The sequence below is a fragment of the Sturnus vulgaris genome, chromosome 5 (assembly GCF_052056855.1).
Source record: "Sturnus vulgaris isolate bStuVul1 chromosome 5, bStuVul1.hap1, whole genome shotgun sequence".
Taxonomy (NCBI): Eukaryota; Metazoa; Chordata; class Aves; order Passeriformes; family Sturnidae; genus Sturnus; species Sturnus vulgaris.
The window spans coordinates 52,148,385-52,170,658 of record NC_142247.1 but is presented as its reverse complement, the minus strand read 5'-3'; the positions used below and the strand labels follow the sequence as shown (position 1 = coordinate 52,170,658).

The window sequence follows — 22,274 nt, the reverse complement described above, 5'->3', positions numbered from 1 at the left end:
AGGTGGACTCCTCATACTCTTTCCGTGCTTCAGTGTGGGGTCCCTCCCACTGGAGACAGTCCTTTATTAACTTCTCCAACATGAGCTTTTCCTACAGGCAGCAATTCTTCAAACTGCTCTGGCGTGGGCTTCTTCCACAGGGCCCAGCCCTTCAGGAACAGACTGCTCCAGCATGGGTACTCCATGGCCTGCTGGTGGATCTCTACTCCACTGTGGACCTCTGTGGACTGCAGGGGAGAGTCTTCCCCACCACAGTCTTCATCACTTCTGCAGGCAACTCTGTGCTCTGGTGCCTGAAGCACATCCCCCCCCTCTTCCTTCACTGACCTGGTGTCTGCAGAGTTGCTCCTCGCATACATCATCACTCCCCTCTCTGGTTGCAGTTGCACAGTTGCTTTTTTCTCCTTTTTACATCTGTTATTCCAGAGTTGCTACCACCATCACTGATGGGCTCAACCTTGGCCAGTGGCAGGTCTGTCTTAGAACAGGCTGGCATTGACTCTGGGACATGGGAGAAGCTTCTGGCAGCTTCTCACAGAAGCCATCCTGGTAGGCCCCCATTACCAAAACCTTGCTGTTCAAACCCCAATAAAATAGAATAAAAATAGAATGCTCCATGTGGTAATTAGAATGCTAATATCTGCAACAATCTAGCAGTTCTTTTGCAATAAAAACACCGTTATAAACCAAGACTTTATTTTGGTGAAAGATATTTGTCTTTAGGATTGAAATATACCAGCAGAGATTAAATTCAGGACAGGAATTTAGTTCTTTGCAAGTTTGTGAATTTCAACCTGACAGCTGTCAGCAGTTTAAAAACTAAGTTATTCCATAACTTCTAATTTTGGTAAGCTTATCACTGGAGATAGGAAGCACTACACAAACAAGTCACCACTATTTTTTGCACAGTAGACTAGACTGAAAAGAGACAGATGCTTTCACACAAATAAATATCATTCAAGATGTGTCCAGTTGTTTACAGGCCTGGGATCCAGTACTAAAATCACTCTTCTCAGTAGTGTATTCCTTGAGTATAGGATGCTGTTTTACATTGTGCTTTCTGCAGCAGTAAAGAGAACAAACTGTTTCAGAGTTTCTAAAATGCATTTTTTTTTTTTATTCCAGAGCAGTCATTACCCCTGGAAAGCATTAGCATTATTGATGAAGGGACCTTGAAAAAATTTCAATACAACACTATCAGAGTCTTCCACATTTGCTAAATGTGCAACCCAAAACTAGTTTAGAAACTGAGATATTCAAGTAAAGGTTGATCACTTGCTGGAAGGAGTAAGCACACTTAGCACAGGGTGACGTCAGCGGAACTGTGTTAGGTCACCTGTTTGATAGTGTTCCTGACATCCCAGAATTTTTAAAACACATTAATCACATGGCAAGCACAGGGTTAGTCTCAGATGGCCCATGCCCATCAGAGCAACTCTCTCTCACTCTCATTCCCTTCTGCCTTTGCCCCCCTTCCTCTCCTCTTATCTTTTCTACTTCCTGTTCTCTTGCAGCGCCAGCAGCTGCTGGCAGCCCTTCCTCTCCATTTCCCTTCCTCCCTCCCTGTTCCTAAATCCAGCCCTTATCCCAGCCCCCCTCTTGTGTTCTCTCTCCCTTCTCTTCCAGGCATTCCAGCCAAATACTACCTACTTTCCATTTCACTTGCATCATGGAAGAAACCCAGAAGACAGTGACACCTCTTGCTTTATTTTGCAAGAAAATTCCATTTTCCATCCCAGGTGTGCTGCAGGGGCCCGTGCTGCAGGGTGAACTGAGGACACGTGAGGAATACAGAGGGGCTGCAGACCAGGACATGTCCCTGTTCCTGTTCCATTTTTGCTGGCTATTATGGCTTCTCCCACTCCCATCCCTCCCAGCGTGGCCTGGGGCAAGGGTCCTGCCTTGGATGTGGCGGCACTTTGTGTGCCCCCCCTCCTCACCAACAATTACCACACTAATGTTATGCCATGAAAACACACCTTTCTTCGTGGAAGCAAAGCCTCCTGCAGTGTCATCTCTGAAGTATTTTGCTTCAAGCACCCAGCAATGACCCCGTTCCCCCGCGGCCAGTACTCCAGGGCCAGCCAGGGCCGACTCCAGTCCCAAGGCTCCCCAGCTCGCACATCTGCTGCGTCAGGCCTCGGCCCCGGTGCCCTGCGGGCCCGAGGGACCAGGCACAAGGAACAGGAACCAAGCAGGCCCAGGCATCCCCAGGGGCTCAGCCCGCCTGCCTGCAGCGGGATGTGCCAAGGAAGATCTCGCCTCAGCATCAGCCGTGATACGGAAGGGATCTTCCTCAGGTCTCTGGGGAAGGAAGGGCTGCAGTGTTTACAATGCTCGAATTTGGCAGTGACGAATATTCAACAGCACACTGATAGCAGCATAGGAGAGGAAAAAAAAGGGGGGGGGGGAAGTTCAGGCAGTGGCCTAAACCTGGGTCACTTCCACAAAACACAAAGGAAATGGCCCCGAGCGGCTCCACGGGGCCCACGCAGCGTTCAGCCCCCACCGGGCGCCGTCCCCGGGATGGGTGATCAGAGGGCTGGCGACAGCCCGCACAGACAGCACAGCACCAGCTGCTGCGGGGGCTTTTCTTGGGACACTCGCTCCGGAGACAGCAAAAGCGCTGAGGCTGCTGCAGCCCGAAGCCTGCACCGAGCAGGGACACGTTCGTGTGTGCCCCAGCCCTGCCTGCCGCCCGGGCGCTGGTGAAGGCGCTGGGTACTGGCATTTGTATCCACCAGCTCCCCAAAGTGCCGCAACGGCGTCTCTGGGACATAGAAACAATCCAGAAGTCTAAATTTAACAGCTTGACCTGATGTCTAATCTGGTACGATTAAATAATATGAAGTATCTCCACACCTTTTAGGGTACTTGCTTGAGATCCATGCTTAGTACTGCCAAATTTATTTTCTCTGCCCTGTCCTTTCATAGCTATTTGCACCCCACGTTATAAGATGCAACATGTCCTCTCTGTTTGCTACGCCAGTGCAGTGTAGGGTGGGTTTTCACCTACACAGATTTTTTTTTTTAAAAATCTGACCAATTGCATGCTTGTAGCAAGTGATTCCATACTGTTTTCCAAAGCTTTATACAAAATGCCTTGTATCACTGGACATACTGATCTAGTTACTACTAGATGTTTTTCAGAATTTCCAATATTATAGCAATAACAGTCATGTTTATATATTTAAAGAGTCTGCTGGTTTTCATAAAATGTTTCTCAGTCATAAAAATGAGATCTGGGCAGAGAGTACAAGACAAGCAGTGTACAATAGATGAAAATAAGCTGTTCACATATTTCCACATATTATGGTTCTGATTTTTTTGCAATTCCTATGATTTTAATGTACAGCAGACTCAGAAACAAACAAAAAAAAAGGATCAATAACATTTAAAAAATTTGAGAATTGTAAACGGTCAAATGTTCCCATGTCCCAATGATTCTTTTGGCTCTTTTCAAGTTTGAAGACTCAGACTATTTGTTAGCAGGTCAGTTTATTACAGACTCAATGTGCCTTACGTGAAAGGGATTGGTAAGAACATCTGCAGTCCATGTCATAGCTAGAAAATTGTGTGTTTGTCTCCACAGAAATTAGTGAGGCTTTACAGTAAGGCTGAGATCTCCCATATGATTTTGGATGAGACCTATGTCAGCTTTGATATGATATACCTGCTCTTACAGCTCACAAAATACTGCACTTAGCTGAGTCACTGACCTCATTTTAGTGTAACTGGCTTTTACACAGATGATGCACAGCCTTAACAACTGGTCCAAACAAACCAGAGTGGGCTGTAAAGTAAACAAAAATGCATAAAAATGAATTTTGTAATTTTGATTTCAATTTACAGAATAACATGAAAAACAGAAAAGAAAACAAATTGAGCTCCATTAAAATTTATTACATGTATTTTTTCAATTGTATCAAATGTGTACTCTTTTGATGTCTTAAGATAAAAGGCCCGGTTTATATAATAAAAAAGCTGAAGAATTATATAACCATCTTTAAGCAACTGAAAACAGATCATTTTCAGAGTTGCAATTCTTAGTTCAGTCTGTCTGCAACTTCCAGGGAGCTGTGAAGTTCTCTGTTAAATAGAAAATGTTTTGACATTTCCCTTGAAACCAGTATATCCAATTCTAGGTTATGAATGTATAAGGATATAATTGATTCTAGTAGCCTCTGAAGCTTTCCTCTATTGTACAGAATTTCTGGGTTGTTCCAAAAATCTAGAACTTGGTCAGTAACTGAATCTTATGATGTATAATTACTAGTTTTGTTTTGGCCAAGAAGAAAATAGTGAAGATATTTCAAGCTGAAGAGAGTAAAACAGTTCCTTGGCAGTTCTTAAAGATTCCAAGAATATTACATAATTCCATAAATATTGATGCATTGTCTATGCCTGGAAAAGAAGCAAATATACAGTTTGAGCTGTTGCCGTAAGTTTCACTGACCATCACTTCAACTGCAGAAACAAAATTCTCCATGCTAACATAATGGCCCAACTCATGTCATGGCCTAAGCTTCTCTCAGGAAAGAACTCAAAAACTGTGAATCATCTTTTCAGCTACTGAGTTCTGGTGTCATTAGTCTTTGTGTTGATTATAAGCATCCACTTTTCACACTAAGCCAGCCAAGACGATCAGAGATTTGGTCCAGTACCTTTAAATAACTTGACTGCAGCTTACTTTAACTCTATGCTTCCTGCAGGTACTAAGCAGCTGCAAAAGAGATGTATGAGACACTGTGCAAACCAAAAAGCCTTTGCATGAAAACAGAGTGCAACAAAAATACCACAAAGGAAAACTGGCCTTATAAAAACAAGGACAGCACTATTAGCAATATTCACAGGTACTGAGCAGCTTAAATTCCCATTTAGCTAGCAAAGGAAGTCAGCATCTACCTTTGCTACTAAATACCACCTAGCAGAACAATATTACAAAAAATACATGAATGGGATTCCCAGAAAATACTGCACTATTATTGAACAGCATCAATAAGAGTGATAATAAAAACTTAGCATACAGTTCTAATGCGCCAAGCCACTCATTTATGGGACTATGCAGATGTTTACTAGATCCAAATGTGACTTCTAAATTCCTTTTTGTGTTTGCATAAAAGTTCATTGAAATAATAAGTTGTTCATACTACCATTATATTTAAAAGTGTGCATAGCTGCTGTATCGAATTTCCTGTTTCACTTTCTGGAGGATATTTAAACGTTTGCTTTATGTTCTGTTGAATTTCCTAATCAGAAAGGACTGGGTTGTAGAATTAAATGGCTGGAATGTAATTCTGCTTTGAATTGTTTGTTGGATAAATACAGAACAAGCAATTAGATTATTGGCATTACTTTGATGGCTGTCTTCTGATGACTTTATAAATCCAAGAGCAAAACTTGAGGTATTTGCACAGTCATCACCAACACTCTGAGCAGGAAGTAGAGAGTCATTTTATCAAAATGCTTTTTGCTATATGCCTGCATGTAGTACATGATCCTGATGGCCTTGTCTTGAGAACAGACAATAAGACAATCCTACCACTTATCAAAACACCTCGTTTTGGATGAAGTTGCAGTGAATTATATGAGTGAGATTCTGCCTTCATTTGCTCCTCATGTGTCCTTCTCAAAGCTCCCTTCCTGCAAAGTCTCCACCCTGCCCCTCCTTCCTGACTGCTACCACAATAGCCTTGCCCTTTATCACCAGAATATCTCTAGCTATCTTCTCATTAAAAATAGTTGCTTCCTTAGTGGAATTTCATTTTTCATTACAAAGGGGGAAAACAAATGTCCTCCTTTCATAGGGTACAATGTGATTGTGGTATCATTCCAAGGAAATCAGTCACTGATACCATACCCTCCTATGTCGATTGCTTTCTGGTTGCAGATTTCATACTAGGAAAGTTGTTTGTTCTTTTGTGAAAAGTTCTCATCCCCCTACTTATTCTGTAAAATAGCTTTTAAGTTAAAAATGTATCAAACCTTAAGAATGTATTCAACCTTATTATGCATAATGTAATCTTTTCCATCCAGAACTCTCACTATGCTCCATTCTGCATAATAGCAAAAATCATCTCATTCTATCATCCAGCTTCAGTTCTCCTTTTTCAGATATTTACATTTCAAAACTTCTCATTAGCTTTGTCTTCTTTTCTTTCTATTTCCATTCTCATCTCCCTTTCTTTTCCCTTGCAAAATTCAGCCCTTTCTGTACACAATCTCTTCTGTTCTTTCTGAGGTTACTACAGTTTGCAGCTGTAGTTCCCTACTCTCCCACATCTGCTTCCTTTCCCCATGCCTTCTTCCACAACAGACTCTGCTTCTCCTTTGTTGCCTGCTTATTCTGTCTGAAATGGGCATATTCCATTTAAAAAACAAAAACAAACAATAGAAAAAGAGATGAGTCTTTAGAGGATGAAATTCACTAGATTTGTTTTAAATGTCTGCATTAATTCATGATGAATTTTGCATTAGACGCAGTCGTTTCCATTGACTGTGAAGTCCAGCTTTCTGCCTCTGACAGAGTGGAACACTCAAGTAAAGAGAGGATAATTCCACTCAGGATATCCCATGTTCTAACGTTCTAGTAATATTTTCTCAGCTCTTCAGTAATTTCACTGCCAATTTTCAAATATAGATGCCTTGGCCAGTAACCTATGCAAGACATTCAACCAGGTATTTCTCTAGATGTTGGTTAAGACTAAACTATGATGTTTTTCTTTTCTTTCTTTTTTTCCCCTTCTTTTTCTACATAGTACCTTTCAGATTGGCCACATCAGCCTGCCATTATCTAGTATCTTTCATACTGTCCACTCATAGGAAATTCTATCCTATCCTATCCTATCCTATCCTATCCTATCCTATCCTATCCTATCCTATCCTATCCTATCCTATCCTATCCTATCCTATCCTATCCTATCCTATCCTATCCTATCCTATCCTATCCTATCCTATCCTATCCTATCCTATCCTATCCTATCCTATCCTATCCTATCCTATCCTATCCTATCCTATCCTATCCTATCCTATCCTATCCTATCCTATCTGTTCAGACTGAAGCCATAAAAAGCCTTTTCTTATACTTCCTGTTCGCTCATTTCAATATAATTCCTCTTTGAAATACATATTTTAACAAAAGCTAAGTGGCAGGTTCAGGGCCTTGAAAAGAAGACAAAGACAGCTTTTTTTCACCACACCTGTATTTCATTTATTTGGATACCAGCCTAACCCATTCATCAAGTTCTCATATAATCAGCTGTGTATCTTCTTTGCTTTCTTGTTCTCAGCTGGCCTAAATGGCCAGGGCATGTGAATCAAAAGTCTTGTGAGTATCCATGAAATAATCTCCTTCAAAACCCAATTTAAAATTGAAAATTTTTTGTTTGTTGTTTTTTTTGTCTAAATACATTCATAATGGCTGGAAAGCTAGTATGCCAAAAAAGTGCCTATCACAGGAGTAGTAACTATAAAAGGTGATTAATAATTTCCTCCTCCTTTTTTTTTCAGCTGTGGAAGATATAAAGAAAAGAGAGAATTTTGCTTTCCAGGACCAAACAGAAAATCCTACTGCTAGTATGGTGAACCAGGCTCACAATTTCAACCTGGACATAAAGCTTAATGATTTGGGAACTAGGCCTTTTAAGAAAAATAGGAAAAGTGGTTTTGGGTCTTCTCTGACTGGAAAGCAACTCTACACCAGGTATCTGCCCTCCTAAAAGCAATACAGTCTATATTCCTTCTACCCAGCAGAGGTACACCATCTACCTGGGCAAAATTACATGTGTGCAGAGACATCTAAATTGTTTCTGGATGAATTAATTCTGAGAGTGGAAGCATAGGTTAACCAGATAATTAGCTCTTCTCAAAACTGGCCAAGAAGCAGAGTGAAATTACTGAAGGTAAGTGTAACACTATTACAGCTGGCTGGTACACAATAATGTGCCAGGGCTTGTATGGGTTGATTTTTCAATTTTTTTTTGGGGGGGGTTGATACTTATTCCAGTTTCAATGCTACAGCACCAGCTCTTCTCCCTACTATATGTATTCCCAATATTTCATCACTCGGGAGGTAAGAGTCTGCTAAGCTACAGACAGCTTGCTATTAGATGGGATATCACTCTCTATTGCCTTTAATGCTGGAGAATCAGAAATAAGCCTTCTATTTTTCATGCTTCAGATATTAACATTTAATTTTGTACTAGAAAATGTTGACTTCTGTTTTCCTTCCTTTGCTGCCAAGAAATGGCCCATAAAAGATGCCAGGGGTTTTTGTTTTTGTTTGGTGGAAGTTTTTTGAGGCACTTAATGCTGTGCATACTCTAAATGAATTATTATATTTTGGAAAGGGATTTTGCCCCTCTAATAACAATCAGAAACAAATTCTCACCACAGGCTCAACACAATACTGGTTGTTTTTCTGAAGAAGGCAAGAACGAAACCTGCCCCTACCCATAAGCGAATATGCAGTGTGACATGCTATCACTCAAAACCCATAAACGCTATGTGCTACCTAAAAAATAATATCTCCAGCAGGGTCTTATTTTCCTTAAAATTTATTAATGAACTTTGATTTCATAAGACATGATGCAGTGTTTGCTTTAAGTCACTGTTTAACTGTATAATAGATTTTTTAAATGCATTTAAATTTTCTTGCTGGATTTTTAATTGAATAGGGACAAATGTATGACTAGTTAATTATAGATGTGAATAACTATATTTTGAAGTATTTTTCCAGGTTCATACATGAAGATTTTAACCAGAGCTTTAATGAAAAATTGTTTTCAAATTAGTTCCTGTCAGTGGGCACGTGACTGTAAAATAAAAGTGTAAAATTTCAACAGTGACATCTGTCTTAGATGTTACTGAGTGCCCAATAAAATAAAGCTAGATAACAGTTCAGCTATCTGAATAAGCAGTGGATGAAAACACAGTTCAAGAACATGCTTTCAAAGCAAAGTGGTAGAGATTTTTGGTGATGTTTGTCTTTTCTGTTCTCTGAGATTATTATTCAGCCCACACAACCAGCAGAGAAAGTTGGGAAACAGAGAGCAACTTAGAGTAACATCCCAACATGTGTAAGATATTTTGTTCATCTTGCTCTAGAGGAGAAATTCAAGACAAACAGGGAGCTAGCTATGGGTGGTCTTAAGAACTTGAAAAGGAATGTGTTAAGGTAGCACAGCCCTAGAAAACATACCAATAAGGGTTAATATACACACATCTGTACTACAGGCCCAGCATGTGCATGTGATAGTCACATCCAAACACGTATGCTGGAGTGCAGTAAGTACAGCATGTTGTAAAAACAAAAGCTTTCTTCTCGTTTCTATTGGCCAGCACACAAAGTTCAATGTCAATCTGCATTTTTTCTCAGGCAATTTGCAAAAGATGCTACAGATATTTTCAGCCAAACAGCATACCAGCAAAACTTTGCCATTACTTCACCAGTTCTTATAGACATTAAGTAGCCCAAGGTATGAAGTGTTTTTTGCCATTACAATAGCAATGAGTAAAGAGGAATAGACTGTTTCTATAGATGTAATACAATGCAACCCGCATGTGTCAGCTGTGCCTATTTCCCTTTAAGCTGTAATTATTTATATCATATTGCAGATCAGATCTGAATCTGGGTACCTAGTGTACTAAAAGGTCATTAAAATATAAAACTATGACAAATGCAGCATGCACTATAAGAAAAAAACCCAGTATTTTAAGAGTTAAGGTTAAAGAGTTTATGCCACAGTTATTCCCCTTATCTGTTTTTGATTGTTGCAGAAGATGCACTTTACAGCTGCTCTCCTAAAATCAATATTGCTGACCTTTTAGACTATGAACTCCGTCTAATCAAAGAAGCAGCCTGGCTTTTTTTGTTTGGGTTGTTTTGGTTTTTTTTTAACATACATATTTGAATTGCTTTATGTGGTTGCTGTCCATAATTTGTGAGGTAACAAATTTTTTACAGTTCTGCTACAGTTGGACATTAAATGTTAGGATAATGATAATTTCATGGTGTGGTATCTGCTGCACTGTTAGCAGCTCCTCTACAGGACTGAAGGAAACCTGAAACATTTATACTAGTGCTGATCACAGATTCCAGAGTAAAAATAACTACCTCAATCTGGAAACCATTTAACAAACTACATTTTCCAACAAAAATAACTGTGTCTCCATTTGTTAAGTTTTAACACCCATCCTAGGAACCCTATACAAAATAAACATGAAGTCAATTAACCTATGGACAAAGTAAAATTTGTGAGACAGAGATTCCAAAGTATATAGTGTGATTTGAAAATATTCTTTTATTTCTCAAATGCAGTTTAATTCAGCTTCTCAGCAGAATCCCAGTAAAGTTCAGAGCTGACGAGCAGATAACTGTAATACAGGGGAGCTGCTGTCCCTGTGCCAATTAACAGCCTCTGTCACTTCCATGAAACCCCACTGGCTCCTGATTTACGTGCCTGTACTGTAAAGCCTCTAAACCAATTCCCAAAGCCAAAATAAAGCATGGTCTGTGCAGCAAACGGAAATCTTGCTGGAATCACAGGGCAATGCCATATTTCAGTTGAAGATTTCAGGATTCCTGTGTTAATAACAGCACACTGAGGAGCTGGTAATGGGAATGTGCTTGTGCATATGCTGCTGTCATTAGATCACCCATTTGTTTGTATACAGATCCCAGACTTCCAAGCTTAGGCTAATTTTAGCTGGACTCAGATGATCCTGCCAGACTTTCTATCCCTTGCTTTGCTAATTATTGCTCAGCACTCTCTTCCAGCTGACTTACCTTTTTCACTGTCTCTGAAATGCTGCCAGGGATGAAGCAGTGAATGGTGCTTGGGTAGACCTCCTTGTATCTTCCTCGCTGTGTTTTAGTCAGTTTGTTGGGTGCAATCCCATTAACAACTGCTGAAAGGATGCTGCTGGTCATGAGAGGAGTCAGGGTCTGGCAGAACAGACAGAGGGCCACCACTAAGGCCAGAAGGAAGGGACGAGGGCGACAAAGCCTGCGGCATCTGAGGACTTGCCCACAAACCATGGCCTCACTTTCCCCTTTGCCACATTGCAGGTGCAGTCCAAGTAGCCACGTCTTGCCAGGGTAAAAGAAGTTCAGAGGCACATTTTACTCAAAGCTAGCATGAATTTTCCCATTTCTATGGGAAAAAGTGAGTGTTTTCCTGGTAACAGGCAAGAAGTCACGAGTTCCAGAGGAGCAGAGGTTTGGGGAACGCCTTCCCATGGAGGTACTGGAACAACCTGTGAAAAAACAACTAGTGAGCAGCAGCAAACAGCAGCATGCCACGGGGCCTCCTGCAAGGACCTGTGAAGAGCTCTTCTACTCCATGCTCTCAGGAAAACAAACCTGGCAGCAGACAGGTGAGGAGCAGAATCTTTACCCCCTTTGCAAAAGGAACTACTTACTGAGCCAGACAATAGTATACAAGAAAGGAAGAGGTTAAAGCTTAACATGTCCTGTCCACAGCTTAAAAAAGTAAGAGAGTGTACCAACTTTGTGAACAATCCTTTGCTGTTTTTTCTCTTGCATTCTCAATTCCCACTTTGTTTTTACAGTTTCCTTCATTCCAGTCCTTTTAAATTTCCTCCTTCCTGTTATAACGCACAGCTTTCTCTCTAAAAGTGATAATTTATCTGAAAACTGACAGACTATGAAGATTTTTATTTGCATTTGTTTTGTCCAGATTGCAAGTTCAAAGTTACGTTTACTTACTTGGTTCTTACCCTGTTTGAAATTTTCCGTTCTCCTCTAATGGGCTGCTGATTAAAACCACTTGGAACAACCCTGGCTCATGATCCCAGCTTGTCTCACACTCAGGAGGCAGGCACACGCACATAACACACACCATCTGAAGCCAGTTGGACCACAGACTTCATATAAATAAGGGCTGGACTGCTCAGAGGGTGGAGCTAAACTGGCTCTGCTCGGAGCAGCCAGAGAGTTTGGAGACACAGCCTGAGGTCTGGAAGGGGAGCGAGAGGTGTCCTTGCTCACACTGCATGCCTCGAAGCCACCATCACTGCAATTTTTAGAAAACTGCTGTTACAGTGACTAGCCTAATTGAAATAATATTAATATCTTTCAGGGAGAAGCATCTGCAGTATTTTAATCCAGATTAACAAAAAATGTTGCAAACTAAGCAGATTTATTTGGACATAAGCGTCACTGACAAACCAGTTGTCAGTAATTTTCAGTAGTAGATAAAATACCTCATAGCAGAATATAAATAAACCTTGCTGATGTCAAAGAGGGAGAAAAAGGAGGGTGGACAAAAATACTCTGATGAAAGCACTTAGTATCTAAGCCACAGAAGGTCTTAGTTACTACTTCCCCCTACTGACACAGGACAGGGACGAGACAGATGAGAACAGTTCACAAACTGTTATATTTATAGACCAGAACTTCTAATATAATCAAGTTCTTTTAGCTAAAAATACCTGTTTAGAAGTAATCTATTTTATCTTCCATCATTAGCTGACGATTTTTGAAAAGAGAGTTCTCCTACACTACCTCATATAGAAGAAATGAATGTTATTACAGTAACTTTGAGTCAATCTAGACAGTTTGGCAGCTGCAGCAGCACTATCAAATTAGAGGCCTATAAACAGTAAGAAAGGGTAGACTATATATTTTTTGAAGTGCTGATTTTTATTCAGCTTAAAAATTCCTTTTCTCTTTTTTCCCCCACAAACTAAACCTATCAGTTTGCAGACAAAGAAAAATGCCATCAAAGTGATTGATTACTCATGCAGGACCTCAGTGGTCACATGCATTGCATTTTGGTTTTATGTCTGGGATTGTAGTTGCCTAAATTAGACTCCTGGGTTATCCTGAGCAAGAAGAGGCTACTCCAACTGCCTATGTCCTGCTGTGATAAATGCTTATAAGCCACAGAGGAACTCCCATTTTGCTCTCTAGAGACATGCTGCTTGTGCTCCCTCCTTCCCAGCATACCAGTTCACATCCTCAGGCCCTGCTCCAACCAGCCTGTGCCACAAACCTCTAGCAAGCCAACAAATCTGGCTAGAGAACATGGATAGAAAACAGTGGGTACTCCTTGCAGCTGTCTGTGGGGTAGGTCTCTTCCATCCAATGGAGAGGGATACTCAGGGAGCTGGTATGCTCAATGGAGGATTGCAGAGACACTACTGCCAGCCTACCTGGGAGCCACAGTGACACCATCAACAGAAGAGCAGACTTGATTTATTGTTATAAGGTATTGTCCTGCAGATTTTAGCATGCCCTGATTTCTGGGTCCACAATGACCAGCTGTGTGGGTGGCATTTGCATGGTTGTCAACTTCTCTTCTAGTGAGTCCTAGTGAGGGTATTTTAGTCAGAGCTTTAGTCATGGGCTATTCCTAGAAGACTTGATTAAAACCATTTTATAAAGATTTGGCTTAATAGTTGCTTCATAATGTGGAGCTCCTACCTCCTTGTATGAGTGTATCCCACACTAGAACAAAGCACTCTTCTGTCCCCACTGCCCTGCTCCCCAGTTACCTTCAGCACAGCAAGTATTTGGGCTCCCCCTCCAGCCCGACATCATGTTCCCCTTTCAAGAATGGCAGTGGAGTCTTTATCCTCGGATTTTCCCCAATGTCTCAGAGTCAATTCATCCTTCCTGCAACCCCAAAACCATTCATGGGTCCCAAGACTCCAGGACAAGTGGGCCACAGGTGAAGGAGGTATCAGCAGAGGCCAGGTGGATCAGTGTGCCTCCTGTATATTCCTGGGAATCAGCCTTCTATCCATCTGCTTTCCCCAGATGTTCTGAGGAGTGAGCTGGATTTTTCTCTATAATTTGTGGTTTCTTTTCAGGACAATAGCATGTAATTCCCTTTTCTTAGGATGTAAATACTTTTCTCGGTCACAGCTAGAGGGAAATGAACATGATTGCTGTTTTCTTTTGAATCAGGATTCCACTACATCTCTGGGCTTACATGTCTACTGACTTACTGGCCCCATTCTGACACTTCATAAATTAAGTCAGGACTATTGCATATGGGGACTAATTCCCCTGGCATTAACTAGTCATTTAGGAAAAGGATATAAGTGAATAAAGTGTCAGGCCTCCTGGGTCTCAAATTCACAAGAAAGATTCTTCAGTATATAATATTCAAATAACTGTTAAGGTCAGGACTATCCAGATAAGTATTCATAGGTATATGTGCGTATTTCAGAATTTCTAGCAGAAAGGTATAAATCTCCTCTTTCTGAAATACAAAACAAGCTTAGTATTGATTTCCTGTTTGAGATTCTCTGACCTGTTCCTTCCAGTGGCTGCTCCCATTGCATGGATTAAGGGCTCTCTAGTCTGTTTATGTCTTCCTATTTCTCCCTCTCATTCAGGTCTTCTTGCCTAGCTGCTCCCTACAGCAGCCAACTACTGTCCTGCTCAGCATAACACAAGGTCGTGCAGGGATCACCTCTGCCAAAAGCACCAAGCCATGACTGTCACAAGTGATCTCCAATGCTTGCAGACAGAGTCCCAGTTCTATCTGCATCGTCTGGAATAGACTAAAAGTTTTAAAATACCCTCACACATAAAAGGTGAGAGGAAAGTCACAAGACTTGCTAAAAATTACCAGGGACTGGGATTTGAGAGGACTTAGCCAAAGTGCCATGCAGGCATGTAATGTTCACTATTCATCCTCTCACTGAGGTTTTAAGCAACTCGGCTCAGACACACACAGCTTCCATTTTACATGAGTCTCCATGTTTGTTCAGTGGTGAAAGCTAGTGACCACTGAAAAATTATTTCCATGATCTAAAAAGTAACCTGGAAACATAATTGCCAGAAGCAAGGAAAAAATATTAGGCACAGAAAGTTAACAGGAGTTTAAGGTCAGCTGAATACATATGTCTTATGCAAGCTTAGCTTCACTCAGAGATCTAACATAGAGCATAAATTAAATCTAGGTATAAGTGCTTGTAAGATGAAGCCTTGATATAAGAAAACCACTTAGCATCAATAATTTCACTATTGAGAGGCTGCCAAAAAGAAAATAGATTCCAAAAAACCTTTTCACAATTGCTCTTTTTCTGGGGAGAGTTTCAAATTTCAAAGCATAGCATCCTAGCAACCATTTCCGTGATGAGATCACATGAAAAGTAAGTGCAAACTGATAATTTCTAAATTAACTGATAGTCAAGTGCTTGTAATCATCTGTCATCTTCACAGAGCAAACCTACATGGAATTTTCATTGTTTATGCTCAACTCTTAAATTTCTTTTTTGTATTCTAGTATGCTAAAAATTGTGCCCAGGGCCATAAATTCTCACTAACTTCAAAATTTAGTTAAAAGCTTCAGGAAGAATAGGCCTCAATAGCACTGTAAATATTCAAACAAAACATCTTGTTAAGCTGTGTTGGAGAAAACCAGCTTAGCAGCAACCCCCACCCCCCCGATTTTTTACTTTTCCTTAAATTCAATCCAGACTGCAATTAGATCTGTAGTGTCTTTAATCCTGTGTGTGGTCCCATTATAAGCAGTGAACAGGGAAGAACGGAACAAAATGAAGATAGGAAAAATACATTACTGTTCTGCACATTAGAAGATTTGATACCACTGAAGTTAAAATAAATCCCAGCATAGTAAAAGCCCAGATTCTCTCTCCCTGTCCCATTCATATAATCCTGTAAGCATTAGTGATATTGTGATTTTTCTCCCCTCCAGACAACAAAGATTCATGTCTTAATCCCATTTAAACTCAGCTTTCTGATTTCGGCTCACAGTGAAAGCAGGCAAGCAAAGAATCACAGAATAACAGAATATGCTGTGTTGGAAGGGACCTGTAAGGATCACTGGATCCAACTCCTGGACCTGCACAGCACCATCCCCAGGAGTCACACCTTGTGCCTGAGAGCATTGTCCAAACGCTTCTAGAATTCTGGCAGGCTGATGCTGTGACCCTGGGGGGCCTTTCAGCCCAGACATCCTCTGGGTGAAGAACCTTTTTCTAATATCCAGCCTAAACCTCCCTGACAGAACTTCAGGCCTTCCTGTCACTGGTCACAGAGAAGAGATCAGTGTCTGCCCCTCCTCTTCCCCTCAGGAGGAAGCTGTAACTGCAGTGAGGTCTCCCCTCAGTCTCCTCCAGGCTGAAAAAACCAAATTACCTCAGCCACTCCTCATACAGCTTCCCTTCAAGGCCCTTCACCTTCTTCATAGCCCTTCTTTGACCACTCTCTCATAGCTTTATATCTTTTTCATATTGTGGCACCCAAAACTGCCCAGAATATTAAAGATAAGGCTGCTGCAGAGCAGGACAATCCCCTCCCTTGCCCGGCTGTGATGCACCTCAGGACGGAGTTGGCCGACCTGGCTGCCAGGGCACTGCTGGCTCATGTTCAATCTGCCAGTGACCAGGACCCCCAGGTCCCTTTCTGCAGCACTGCTTTCCAGCTTCTTATTCCCTAGTCTGTACATACATCCAGGGTTGGCCCAGGTGCAGAATCCAGCACTTTCCTTACCTCTGCTCCTGATCTTTCCCTTCCTCTCTTCCTACCTGGTAGTGCTGTTCATTAGATCTTCCATGAGAAAGTACAGAGCTGGGGTGTCTTCTGCTGTGAGGGAATTGAATTGACAGTTGGAGAGGTCCAGTGGGCCCTTGTGCTGGTACAGGTTAAGCAGCGGGAGAACATTATTGAAAGAGGATGCAAACAGAGGAAAGGAACAGGACCTTTTAGGCGGTGGCAAAGCTCGATACTCAGCTCATCAGATTACCAAACCTACCAGCTTCCCTAAAGTTTAGGTAGAATCTGGGCCAATTGAGTTATTTGTTCAGAGGCATCTCTGTATCTCAGCTATGTTCTTCACTACTGTGTTTTTGCAGAAGAGTTACAGTGAAACAGAGGCATCTGTCTATTTATGTATGTTAATAATACAGGCAAGTTGCTTGACATGAGGATACAGGAAAGCATTTGAAGACCAATGTCTTATTAATATACTGGTTCCTGCTTAAAAGGCCAATTTTAATGTCACTAGGATGAAATCAATCAGCAAATTATTTGCTTCTCCCTGTCTACAGTTATGTCTGTTATTTATGTGGGAATGTATGATGCTTGCAAGCCAGCCATGGAGTTGTTTGAACAAGAGCAACAAATTTGAAGAAACGGATCCTTCGGTAAGGGCATTTTGAATAGGAAAGAGAAGCATTTACAAATGTTTTTAATTGTAAAGTTTAACATTCTGCATTTTGTTTGTTTGTTTTTAAAGTTAATTGTTTCAATAAACTCCAAATGTAGAATTGAAATGTCATGGTTCTCCAGGTCCTGCTGCAAGATCTTTCCTCTTCTTCTGTAAGCTATGTATTTCATTGCCATGTTCCCTTCTCACTTTAGCCTGGCCTTATTATGTAGGTGGCCAAGACTAGTGGCGTGCTTATTTTTTTCTCCTGTTCTACACCATAAGTGGACCCAATTCAACCCAAATATGAAGAAAGCCAAGGTCACCCAAGAATTCATGACACTCAGCCTCATTCACTGTTTTTTATACAGTTGCCTCTCAGAAGCAGTGTCAGTTTCAAATAAACTCACTTTAAGAACATGAAATAGAAAAATACAATTAGACTCCTCATTCCATAAACACTGATCTGCCAGTTCACCCCCTAAACCGTGTTTGATTCTGTCTCCTTATCTTCGGCTGCTTTTCTTCCTTTTCACTGCTTATATGATTAGGAACATTCTCTCTTTCTTTAACAGTGGTTGCTTTGTTGAGACTGCCCAGTCTGCCCAGATGACTTTCCTAGTGTCTTCTAGGTTCAGCGATCCTCTGATGCTCCTTTGCAGCAAGGAAACAAATGAAAGTCTCCTACAAACAAATTTTGCCACCTCTATTGTGTCCATTACACAAGGGTGTAATGCTCTCAGGTACCTCCAGCTGTTTGTGCTGTCCCCTGGATGATTTAGTCTGTGCTGATGCAGATGGGGTACCTGCCACCAGCAGGCTTGACAAACAAGCTCTGCAGTTTTGAACCAATTTTTCCAGGTGCCAATAATTTCAGACATTTTGGTCATTACATTTTTGTTCATCCCAGTACAGTAAATATCCATGCAAGCATAAAAGTTAAACCACATCATGGCCTCCACTGAGTTCAGAGGATATGTGGGTGTTTTAGGCAACATGCAAAAACAAACAAAAAATTGTCTCTTCTACAGAAAATGAGGGGAGAAAAGAACACAAATGATAACCAATACCCTGCCAAGTAGAAATTTCTTCTATATTTCAGTGATTGATAGGCAGAAAAAATGAATTTCATCTGGGGAAAGAAAGACATTCTAGGAATATTCAGACTGCTATCTTGCCCCAGGTAAAACATTTACCATGGCCTTAGCGTTAATGAGCTTGTGAACATCAGCTGCCAAGAGGAAGGACATTTCCTCCAGTTTCACACAATACTTGGTTAGTACATCTGCTATCTGTGCAATCAAAGAATACAGAAAAGCAACAACAATGAAAAGTAGAACTCAAATATCAATTTCCCAAGTTAAAATCTACATGAACAAGACAATTTTTCCATTCAAGTGAATTCGATTTAATTAATTCATTAACTACATAAGTATCATTCTCACGTTCAAGAATAGAACTCAAAGAATCGACGTTGCTTCTTCTGAGACATTGAAGCCTGAGTAGATCCCAACTTCAAATCTATTAGGACGGCATGAAAGCAATACCTGCTACATTTAGTACATGTAAACTACAAAGGCATCTGGAACAGCTCTAAAAGATGAACAAACCCATGAACTTTGAAGGAGACGCTAGCAAGAAATGTGGAAATAGGCTTTATCTGCCCAGTGCTTTTCCCAAAAGCACGGGCACTCCTTGGTGTCAGTGAGAGTCTCTGTCTCATTATTCAGCAGCTGGCTTAGGGTAAAAAAGGATGCATGCAATCACTTCATTCCTGTTCATGACATAAACTTACTGCATCATCATGGAAGCCATTTACTTGGAAATATAGCCTAAAAAATAGGTGTCAGACTGGGTACATATCTAGATTGCTATGAGCAAAACCAATTTCTTTTTAACAGGAAAGCCATACAATATGCCTGCCATGGCAAATATTAGTCTACTAGCCCTGCACTTCAACGGGCAGTGAGCAGTTCATGACACCAAATTTACGTTTGGCAAGGAGACAGTCTATTTATTACAAGCCCCTAGTTCTAGAACCAAGAATTCAGGAGTTGCTCATTCCCAATGAAAATCTGTCCATTTCATACCTTTGGGGTTTTATGCTTCTGTTCTTTACCTGTCTTGAGTGTGGCTTTCTTGTGAAGTCACTGATGGGTGTTTTTCCAACACATTTCTGCTGATTACACGGTAATTGCATGGCATCAGCAGACATCTCTGAATGTCTCTTGAAAGTATGCTTTTTACTCTTCCTATAGGACCTTGTCTTCTTCTTTCCTTCACCCAAAAGGTGGGCTAAGTGAGCCTTCAAAGAACCATCATCTCAACAATTAGAATTCTTTCAAACCTACTGAATGGAGAACAGCGACAAAAAAATTTTAAAAAGACTAGTACACGAAAGACAGCAGAAGAGAAAGGTAAAATAATGAATCCTACATGCCACATGCATAACTCTCTTCATTCAAGGCTATTTTCAAAATGAGAAAAAAAAAATCATCTTTTCCTCAGAGAAGAAAAGTGGAGTAACTGGATTGTGTTGCCTTGCCTACAGTTACCAGAAAAGTCAACAGCAGAGTTGAAAACTCCTGAAGCTGGCTAACTACACCTCTAAATGTTTTACTACTGTGTTATGATTCTGTCTTTAGTTAATAGAACCTGATATACAACAAAGAGATGGGAGCACATGGAGATGCATTGGAGAGCCTACGCTGGAGGTAACACATTCATTTTTTACTCAAACAAATCCAAATTAGAAATGTTGAAAATTACCTGGGGCCATTTCAACAGCCAGCAAACTGACTAACACAACCAACCTTTGGCTTTTATTCAATCCTTTGCTTGTTTTACCTTGAAGATCTGTCTGCAGCCTTCCTCTCTGCAAATATATCACACTTGTCCTATTGAGAACCCATGGCTCATCACAGCTCCTTCGCCACGCCTGCTTCCAGAAGAACTGGCAACTACAAGCTGGGAGCCAAGAGATACAACACTTCACTTGGAAAACGGCCTTCCATGAATCCTAGAATCCCAGAATGGTTTGGACTGGAAGCGACCTTAGAGACAGATTATCTTCTTCCCATATCCTGACATGGGCAGGGACACTTTTCCACTAGTCCAGGTTGCTCCATGTCCGCTCCAGCCTGGCCCTGGACACTTCCTGCCATGGGGCTCCCACACAGCCTCTTTGAGCAACATGTGCCAGGCCTCAGCACCCACACAAGGAAGAATTCCTTTCCAATATCCCATCTACCCCAGCCCTCTGGCAGTTTGAAGCCATTCCCCCTTGTCCTGCGAGTCCAGACCCTTTTCCAAAGTCCCTCCCCAGCTCTCTTGGAGCCCCAGCAGGCACTGCAAGAGGCTCGAAGGTCTCCCTGGAGCCTTCTGTTCTCCAGATTGGACACCCTCAGCTCTCCCAGACTGTCCTAGAGCAAAGAAGCTCCACCTTTCAAAGCACCTTAGACGCCTCCTACCGGCCAAACTCGATGGCAACGCTGGCCTTCCGGGCCCTACGGATATCGCTTCCGGTGTCGCTCGGAGTCACTCCCGGCTCTCTCCCCGCCCCCCATGGGGCCCTCAGGTGATGCCACTCTGACGCCACTCCTGCCGCTGTCAGACCAGCGGGGGGGTGGGGGGCCAGCCCAGCCTCATCAACAATCCACACTGTCCTCGGCGGCTGCTGTGGGCTCATGGCAGCCCACACACCCGGAAGCAGAGCTCCAAACACAGAGGATCATAGCCCCACATTTGTGTTCGTGTCTGCACAAGACAGGCCAGACTTGCCATGCCCGGACTTTTCAGTTCAACACGAGAATGAGAATACACCTGCACCATGGGGGAGGAAACCTCTAAAGACTCCCTCATACATGGTCTCTCAACTTAATGCCTAGGCACTTGCCGTTCCTGAGGCTACACTAAGGCCTTTTTTACCTTGCAAGTAAGAAATGCCATTGTTCTGGTGTGCAGCTAAAGGCCCGGGACAGGCAGGCCAGGGCAAAAGCTGGGGCAGTGCCCTTCCTCACACCTTCGCTGTGCTGTACTCCATGCAGCTAGAGCGAAGCGAGAAGGACGGGAGGAAGAAGAAGGCGTTCTTAAAGTAGCCCCCTGGCAGCAGCTCTGAAAGGGCGCATAACACACGGCGTCTCACTGCCCTCCATTCTACATACTCGCAGCTCCCTCTGCCGACTTGCAAAAGTTGCTACCAGAGCAGAGGGAGCCAGATTGAAGAGGCAGTGCCTAGGTTCACCTTCTACTTACTGCACGTAAGCCACGTCCAGCTCCTCGCTGCACTCTGGATTTCCCTTCTGCGCAGCATTTACCATGGTGCTGTGTGCAACTTGGCGCCTAGAAGTGACCTCCAATGTTTCCACAGAGGGCTGCAAGGGAACCAAGGAGCAGCACAAGCAGCAGTGCTTCAGCTTGCTCCTTCCGACTGCTAAGGGCACTTGGGAAGGCAAGCGAGAGTCAACCATCTTCCTCTCCTAGTAGCCTGCAACGTGGTGCACACAAGCACGGGACTTGTGCCGCTTCGTTCACCGCCCTCGCCCACGCCTGGCGCCACTTTCACTCCCCGGCGGCCAGAAGCCGCCGAAGGGGCACCACACAGCCAGCAGTGTGTCGGCAGCCAAGAGCTCGAGAATGCTGCTTCTGCCCAAGCCCGCCTAGGGCGTGCACCTTTGTTCTCAGAGCTCCGTGCAACAGTCTGCCTCTCTCGCAGTTCGAATGGAAAACGAAAGCTTTTCTACTACGCCCTTCACAAAGATCGGTTGCCAGGACGAGAAGGTCTTGTGTCCAGAGCTCGCCCCTGATGCGAGGAAACTGCTCTCAGCACCGCGTTGCAGGGGCACTTCTCGCTCCTTGACTACGTGCTCAGTGCTCTGCGAATTCGCTGCTACCTCCACGGTCCTTCTCAGCTGCAAGTAGCAGCGCTCGCAGTACATAGAGATTTGCAAGGACCGAAGACGTGGAGGGACATACCGCACACGACAATGTGCCAGGACAGAGACGTATTCTACATTGTCCCATCTGGTCATCCAGTTTGTGCTTCTGCTAGTTCTTCTGTTAGGAATCGCACCTTTGAAAGACGAGTGGGAAGGGAACAGGCAAATTGTCACTTCTCATTGCCCAGAA

At 42.4% G+C, this 22,274-nt stretch overlaps 1 protein-coding gene across 3 annotated transcripts in view; it reads right to left on the bottom strand.

The window, feature by feature from the left end:
• The window catches only part of CPED1 (cadherin like and PC-esterase domain containing 1), a 154,360-nt gene extending 142,474 nt beyond the window's left edge, over window positions 1–11,886 (bottom strand). For 2 of the 3 annotated variants that reach the window (XM_088165705.1, XM_014877707.2), the window contains exons 1-2: window positions 11,729–11,886; window positions 10,787–11,256 (exon numbers count right to left, since the gene is read on the bottom strand). In XM_088165705.1, the coding sequence (XP_088021831.1) occupies window positions 10,787–11,038 (252 nt within the window). In that variant the 5' untranslated portion in view covers window positions 11,039–11,256; window positions 11,729–11,886. The remainder of the gene's footprint in view (window positions 1–10,786; window positions 11,257–11,728) is intronic. The other variant, XM_088165706.1, reaches the window with a different exon arrangement.
• Between the last annotated feature and the right edge of the window lie 10,388 nt (window positions 11,887–22,274).